General features: G+C 37.6%; 1 protein-coding gene across 1 annotated transcript in view; it reads left to right on the top strand.

The window, feature by feature from the left end:
• Positions 1 to 8,890, top strand: part of LOC106869229 (centromere protein I) — a 25,241-nt gene that overhangs the window by 3,711 nt on the left and 12,640 nt on the right. Inside the window, exons 5-8 of the mRNA XM_052971229.1 lie at positions 438 to 555; positions 4,731 to 4,795; positions 5,864 to 5,979; positions 8,462 to 8,615. Of these exons, the coding sequence (XP_052827189.1) occupies positions 438 to 555; positions 4,731 to 4,795; positions 5,864 to 5,979; positions 8,462 to 8,615 (453 nt within the window). The remainder of the gene's footprint in view (positions 1 to 437; positions 556 to 4,730; positions 4,796 to 5,863; positions 5,980 to 8,461; positions 8,616 to 8,890) is intronic.

Raw genomic sequence — 8,890 nt, 5'->3', positions numbered from 1 at the left:
GTCATGATCTGTACTGGCCCCTGTGACTGTGCATCAAACACCTGCTATCCTGTGTAGGATGAACTTGACTATAGACTGAATTCATTTTGAAGATTACTCCCTCAACCTTCCTTAGTCAGGAACAGTTAATGGATATTACAGTCTAATTTCCTTCACCAGCAGACAGTTCCTATGTGAATCAAGGAAATACTTTTACTTACATAAAATTTTCAAATGTGCTAAAAATCCTCAGCCTCAAATTTTATCTTTTATTCTTGTTTTAGTCTTACCTCCTCCCTTCAAAATTCCTGGCCTTGTACTAAAATTAGAATTAGAGAGAAAGTGGTTTTAGACATAAGAACATTTTTTTTTTTTTTACCTCGTTTTTCTTACAGAATTATTTTAGCATGAAGGATAAATGAACTAATTCATTTATATTTTATTTCTACCCCAATCAGGAAGGCACCCCAGCTATTGAATATTTTCTGTGCCAGTTCCTTGATACCTGGGATGGATTTCATTTTAATCAGTCCATTTTTAAATTGATTCCACACATCCGAATACACACATTTTCAGGTAAGTATGGTTTTTAAAATGTAGTTAATATGATTTATGTTTTATTAATAATACATTTATTATATTTTAATTATCCTGAAAAAGGGACAGAAATAGAGAATGACAAGATTGTCAACATGAAAGAGCTAATTCTGAACTCTGGAACGGAATAAAAAGATAACTGCTTTTTGAATTCATGGTGATATGTAAATCACTTTGATTGAAATTGGATGAGAACTTTTTATTGGTGATCTCCCTATATCTTCCATTGTTAATGTTATTATTTTATCACAACTATATGGTACATGGTTGTGATGCATAGAGATCCCATATCAAGATAAACAACACATGACCTTGCAGTTTGGGTCCAGTTAGAACACTAAAAAGGTTCCAGAATAAGGGTTGTTTCAGAATGATGAGCGAAACACCCATGTTTCCAAAAGTGAATTATTCAAGCCTCAAAGAATCCCTCTCAGCACATGGCTACAATGCTGCACCGTTGCCCCTGCTCATGATCAGAGATGCACATATTGTCACTCACTCAGGGACTCGCTCAACTAGTTATGGTCAAGCCGCTCACAAGCAAATCCGTAGTATTGAGCAGAATATTTGCTGTAGCCCATCATTTACTGCAAGACAAAACATACGCATGGTGATACTTCCAGTCTGTTACGGTCAGAAGCCATGAGCCACTGGTACTGCATCAGGGCATGATTATTATTACTATTATTATTGAATGAAATAGCAGGGCATACCATCAGAGTCACACTGGGGTAAAATATATGAAGCCCATTATACCCATCATGACTACCCGTCTGATAAGAGTACGCCAAGCACATGCATCACAACCATGTGTGCATGACATGGTGATTTCACATCAAAGTAAACAGCATGTTAGAATTTTCTTCACATCAAGTAGCCCATCCCACTCAAGAGTCCCCTGAATAAGGATGTTGAACGAAACACCCGTGTTTCCAGAGGTGAATCATTTACACCCTAAAGAATTCCTCTCAACACATGTCTATGATGCACCCCCACTACTTCTGCTCGTAATCAATGATGTGCATATCATCAGCCACCAAGGGACGTGCTGAACTTGTTACGGTCAAACAACTGACAAGCAAATCTGTGATATTGAGTAGAATATTTGCTGTAGACCATCTTTTATACCAAGACAAAATATGTACATGATAACACTTCCAATCAGTTATGATCAGAAACCATGAGAGCCATTGCCTTGTACTGCAGCAGGGCATTTATTATTATTATTAAAATATTTTCTAATGATGAGAACTATAAATGGGTTATATCGTTTGGACACTGATAAACAATGTTGTTGGGGAAGATACTTAACTCTTTTAAAAACTGTCGAGTTATTTCCCTTCGTAATCTCATGCAACCCAGATATATCAAAAGTAACAAATCCAATAATATTTACAAAGAACAACAAAATGAGAAAAAAGTTATTTAGAGATTCCAGTCAAATGATCGATGAACAACAGCAAAAGGGGGAAAAAAATACTATTCAATATTAGCAATGTAATGAAAAGAATAAATTAAATATGAATATAAAATAACATGCATTGAGACCCAAGTGATTAAATAGTGAAATGTTGAATTAATAGAATATGAATTTTAATAGCTTTTATTAAATATTTTCTAACCTCACGTGAAAGACCCTAGTACTAGGGTGAGATTAGGTGCTAACCTCCCACCCCCTTGTCTTCTTTGTTGGTGTGACATGGATGGACAGGATGAGGAATGAGAGAAAATTTAATACCCAGAATGGATAGATGAATGTTGAGGTGGTTTGGCCACGTGGAGAGGATGGATGAAGCGTGGAAGGTAAGAAGGGTGATGAAGGCAGAGGTGGTAGGCAACAGAACCAGAGGTAGACCTCGGTTTGTGTGGATGGATGGATGGAGTGAGGAAATCTTTGTTGGTTAGAGGTGTTGGAATGAGAGGGGAAAGAGTTTATAAGTGATATGAAAGCTTGGAGAGTGTTTATGGACGGATCTCTTTTACTTGTTTCAGTCTTTTGACTGTGGCCATGCTGGAGCACCACCTTTAGTCGAGCAAATCGACCCCAGGACTTATTCTTTAGAAGCTTAGTACTTATTCTATCGGTCTCTTTTGCCGAACCGCTAAGTTACAGAGACGTAAACACACCAGCATCGGTTGTCAAACGATGTTGGGGGGACAAACACAGATACACAAATATACACACACACACACACACACACACACACACACACACACATATATATATATACATAGATACGACGGGCTTCTTTCAGTTTCTGTCTACCAAATCCACTCACAAGGCTTTGGTTGGCCCGAGGCGATAGTAGAAGACATTTGCCCAAGATGCCACGCAGTGGGACTGAACCCGGTACCATGTGGTTGGTAAGCAAGCTACTTACCACACCACCACTCCTACGCCTAAAGTAAATTTGATGTTGCTCAAAGGGGTGTGGAAACAGCATGATGTGGTGGGGATAAACCAACATATGCTGTCTGGCCCTGCTGCTGCTGCTATTGAGGATTGCATTGTATGATGATGATGCCTTGACCCGAGCATAAGACTGAGAAATGAATGGAATGCCTGGTGTGTGTCTTGTTGTGGCTGCTCCCTCCTTAAAAAAATGGGGAATAGGCCTGGATATAGGTATGTATGTATATGTACGTGGAATAATTATTAATTGCTCTGATTACTCTTGTAATTTATGAACTTTTATATTCTCTTATCAAATAATGGCTCTGTGTCCAGTCTTACTGCTTGGCACAACTTGGGTGTTTTCTACTATAGCCCTGGGTCAACCAAAGCATTATGAGTAGATTTGGCTGACAGAAACTGAAAAGAGCCTGTCATGTATATGTATGTCACACACACACACACACACACATATATAATCACAATGAGGATATTTAAACCTTATATAGGTATATTTTTATCCAAGATACACTGATTTAATATATTATATTTTGAGGAGATTTCATATTTCTTCAGTTTTATTCCCGACCATGCATCTCACTTTGATGTTTGTTTCCACAGAAAAGCTATAGTCAGCCTTTGTTTCCATTGTAAGAAAGACATGGAACTTGTGCAACTGTGACACTTTCACCACTGCAACCACCACAAGTTTTGATGAGTGATATCATTTTCTGCCTGTGTTGTATCTATCATATGTCATTTTGTGACAGTTATCCTACAAAAGATTTTCTTCTTCCAATTCCTGTTATCTGCTTGGATTAAAAGTTAGCAAACTTTGAAACTCTGTAACATTTTTCGAAATTTTTCTGTGAATAAATGAATCCCAAATTCAGATTCAGTGTGAAAATTTACATCAGCATTCCAAGTTTGAAAATTTTTACTTGATCTTAAAATTTCCAAATCTTTGGCATCAACCGAAACGATCCTTATATTCTGTGTGTTTTAAAACGCAATGACAACTTGTCTATTTTCTCAGCTGAAACTAATGAAAGTAGTTTTTACTTAGTTCTTGGTAATCATTAAAAATTTTTTAATCTTTTAATCAGGCAGGAAGAGTGGTGCCCACGACCCTTTATAGGGTCTTTGACACTGGTGGTGTTGGGGGACATAAGTGGTAACCTATCAAACTGGAGATTTGGTCTCAATGTTTGCATCTCAGTTGATTGGGTAGGTCATGGTGGGATTTGAACTCTGAACGCAAAGAGCTGAAACAGTTATTGCAAGGCATCTCATCCAATACTTGTGCTTGTTGTGGCATTCCTGTGGGCTGGGATGAACCAGCTCCAACCAGCAAGTTCACTATGTCAGACAGTCAGCTGTAGTGAAGCTTGAACACTGTAGCTGTGGTTGTCATTTGCTGTTGTGGGGTAGAGTTCATGTTTGGAGTTTCAGTGGGAAAACAAGGCCACTTGTGGTCCCTGATCCCATGCATATGCACTTTGGGATGGGGTGATTCATTGTAGCTCATTTTCTTGTATATTATCAACCGTTGTAGAATATTAATTGATGAAGTCACCATTGATTATTAGAGCAGGCATAGCCTGTGCTCGAAGTAGATTTTTACTAAAGCTACACCTGCAAACTTTTTAATTCAAGGAAGAAATTATCTAAAAATTTTATATTTTCAGTGATAAGTTATTGTAAATCTCTACTTTCTTTCTGATATCTATCATTTTTTTTTTGTCTTTTCCAATTTTCCTAGAACTCCATCGGATTCTGTTAGATCCCCTGAAGAAAATATTTTTCCGACGTGGTACTTATTTAAAGGTAAAGTTTAGAATATTGCATTACTCTTTTAATATTTCTCTTCTCTTCTTCATTCTGTTTTTATTGATATTTATTTTTTGCAAATGTGATGATCATTTTTTATTTTTTTATTTCAAGAAAATCTTCTGAAATGCTTGTCCTCATCTTCCTTCTCCTCTTCCTCAACATGTAGCTTCTGTGCTGGCATAGGTTGGTCAGTGTGACAGGGTTTGATGAGTCGGTAGACTGAATCCTGCACCAATGTCTTTGGCCTGGTTACCATGGCTGGTTGCTCATCCTAATATCAACCATTTTACATCTAGTTTCTATGCTGGAATAGGTAGGATTGTTTCACAGGGTCTAATGAGTTGCAGAGCTGTTGTAGACCAAGGGCCTCTTTGGTCTGGTTGCTATTGTTGGTTGCTGTTCCGAACTTCAACCACTTCACAGAGGAAGTAGCAACGAGGTTGAGAAAAAGCAGTGGGCTATCTAATATCACAAGGGGCCAGTGTGGGCAGAAGATGTGAGAGAAAAAGGTCTGGGAGGAAGCAATCGATTAATGGGGAGAGGAAACCTGGGTGAATCATTGAAGGGAAGAGCAATGTAGGGATTTCATGCAGGAAGGTAAACGAGAGGAAAGTGAGGAGGAGTGTCAAGGAGGCAGAGGGATGTGGGGTGGGGAGATTGTTATTGGTTTCTATGATACATCTTGCAAATGCTCAGGGATGCATCATCAGTGATGTTTCTGGGGTCTCCACTGGGGCTTGGGTCTTTTAACATCAAACCCCACTCACCCAGTTGACCCAGTCAGGATTGATCAAGTCCCAACTTAGCATCCCGATAGCAGTAATCTCCCCTCTTCATCCAAACCCACTTTGAGGCCTTCTGTGCACTTTCTAACAATGCCCTTCATCAGAAAAGTGCAGATATAAATAATACTTTCGATAGATACAATGAATGCACAAGGCATTGGCACATAAACATGACTCATTTCTTTATTTTACTAAATTGATACTGACACAGAACAATACTAATCTCTCTGTAGTTCTTGTAAATGTCTTTGACTAATCATTGTTTTATTTTATTCAGTGCCGGATTCTAATGACGCTGACAGAACTAGTCACCAATTATATAAATAAATGGCACCATCTTCATTTGTTAAGGAAATCAAAAACCACCAAGAGTGCTATTGCAGTTGAACATGAGTATCTAGTCTTCTTTCTTTCTTTCTTTTTTTTGTTCTTTGATTATCGGTGTTGAATGCTTTATTGTTAAACATTTTTATGCATTTGTGTGTGGATGAGTTAGTGGATGGTTAAGGGGAAAGACCCTACTGTCTTAGAAAAGAAACGGAAGGAAGGACATGATCAGTGATGTAATCCTAGGTAAACTGTGTCACAGAAAAAAAAAAAGACTGGATCACAATTGCCAGAATGTATTTGATCATATAAAGACTGGATCACAATTGCCAGAATGTATTTGATCATATAAAGACTGGATCACAATTGCCAGAATGTATTTGATCATATAAAGACTGGATCACAATTGCCAGAATGTATTTGATCATATAAAGACTGGATCACAATTGCCAGAATGTATTTGATCATATAAAGACTGGATCACAATTGCCAGAATGTATTTGATCCTATATGTCTGCTTGAACTGGGGCTCAACAGTTTCTTGAGGAAACCCATCTGATTGTTTAGAGTAACTGAACCAGTTCATAATTAGGCTTTTCATGAACAAATCATCTTTAACTGCTTTACTGTTCTTCCCCCTCCCAATGTTCTACATTGAAATCACATCCCACTGAGTCTATTTTGGATTCACTTTAGTTGAAGTCTTTCAGCTATAATTGTGAGATTAAGCGATCAACCAGTCTACTGGATGTTGTTATACATTGCTGGTCACAGTGCACTTTGCATTGTTTTAGCGTTTGAATGATACCACCCTGCTGACATCATTCCCCCTGACCGGAAGGCCTAACCTGTTGCAAGGTTACCTATTTACAGCTGAGTGAACTGAAGTAACATGAAATGAAGTGTTTTGCTCAAGAACCCAATGCATCACTCAGTTTGGGATTTGAACCTGTGATCTAGCTATCCTGAGTGCAACACTCTAACCACTAAACCATGCTATATTTTACTCTACCTTTTATTGTCTCATTGCTATATTTTCCACCTTATTTCTGCACCTATATGCTTTGCTTTTATATATCTGTCTGTATGTATGTAAGCATGGAAAGCGGACGTTAAACGACGATGATATTTATACATATAAATATATATAATTAGAAGAAAAATGGGATTTAAAAATTCCTGGCAGATATCAATTAAGCACTCAATATAAAAGAAAATGGTTAAGCAGAATACATATCCCAGGTAAATCCACATGCACGACAGGTAAATCCAATTATCCTTTTATAGATTTTAAAAAAATTCAGAATATTTAACAACAACAAATAAGATGTATCATCTTTATTTTAGATCTCACTTTATAAATCCATCAATTGATTTAATTGCATTAACCCTGTCGTTACCAACCCGGCCAAAACCGGCTCTGGCTCTAAGTACAAATGTCTTGTTTTCATAAGTTTTGAATTAGAATCTTTTACCAAATCTTCGTCACAATCTATGTTCCTAACACTAGCTGAATGATAACTTAGTTATTTTACTCAATTCTTTGTTATATTTAAAAATGATTGAAAGGAACAGAGTATCTCAAAATAAATACAGTAACGAAAGGGTTGACATACAATTGTTGTATTTTTAAGTCACTGGAAATAGCTAACGAATGTACAGGACAATGACGAAAACAAACTTGACAAAATAAAACAATTATAATAATTTTACATATATCTCAAAAAGCCATACAGCTTCAAGACAGACAAATATGGAACAATGTAAAGGAAAATGAAAATGTCTTGTAGGACAAGAGAGGGACAGATAGAAGGTCAGAACAAAGGAATAAATAAATAGACTCTGTAGATTTATAGGCGTAGGAGTGGCTGTGTGGTAAGTAGCTTTCTTACGAACCACATTGTTCCGGGTTCAGTCTCACTGCGTGGCACCTTGGGCAAGTGTCTTCTATAGCTTCGGGCCGACCAAAGCCTTTTGAGTGGATTTGGTAGATGGAAACTGAAAGAAGCCCGTCGTATATATGTATATATATATGTATGTGTTTGTGCGTCTCTTTGTTCCCCCCCCCCCCCAACATCGCTTGACAACTGATGGTGGTGTGTTTACGTCCCCGTAACTTAGCGGTTCGGCAAAAGAGAATAATAGAATAAGTACTAGGCTTCCAAAGAATAAGTCCTGGGGTCAATTTGCTCGACTAAAGGCGGTGCTCCAGCATGGCCACAGTCAAATGACTGAAACAAGTAAAAGAGTCTGTAGGGAAAGTGTAGGAGTGCAGATACGCTCGTGTGACAAGTCTACAAAACTTTCAAGATATATGGAACTGAATCAAATGCTAATATATCTATTCCCACCAAATGTGTTAAATGCTTCTTTGTTCTTTCACTCATATATGTATGTGTGTGTGTATTTGTCTGTAAGTATGTGTGTACGTTTGTGTGTATTTGTCTATTTGTCTGTGGGTGTAAGTATGTGTGTGTATTTGTCTCTGTGCCTGTAAGTATGTATACACACACGCAGCCACATATATATAGTATTTCTAATTTTTCAGGTCCAGTTTCTTCCAAGGTGATTTTGATGATTTTCAAGCTCATATTGAGTTCAAGAAACTTATTGACTTTGTTGATGAACTTTGCCTCCTAGGATTACTCTGTGAGGATGACCACTTGGTAATGGTACATTTCAGCCTATGGTTCCAAGAACAAGTAAGCTTACTGTCTTTGTTTATTAAACATATTTACTAAAGATATTGCTTGAAATCTAAAAACATAGTTTGTTTTGTTTTCCACTTTTCTTCATGAATGGCTGTGTGATAAGTAGCTTGCTTACCAACCACATGGTTCCGGGTTCAGACCCACTGTGTGGCACCTTGGGCAAGTGTCTTCTACTTTAGCCTCGGGCCGACCAAAGCCTTGTGAGTGGACTTGGTAGATGGAAACTGAAAGAAGCCCGTCGTATATATATATATATATATATATAT

Source organism: Octopus bimaculoides, chromosome 10, assembly GCF_001194135.2.
Source record: "Octopus bimaculoides isolate UCB-OBI-ISO-001 chromosome 10, ASM119413v2, whole genome shotgun sequence".
Taxonomy (NCBI): domain Eukaryota; kingdom Metazoa; phylum Mollusca; class Cephalopoda; order Octopoda; family Octopodidae; genus Octopus; species Octopus bimaculoides.
The sequence above is the reverse complement of the archived record's forward strand: the minus strand, read 5'-3'. Positions and strand labels throughout refer to the sequence as shown.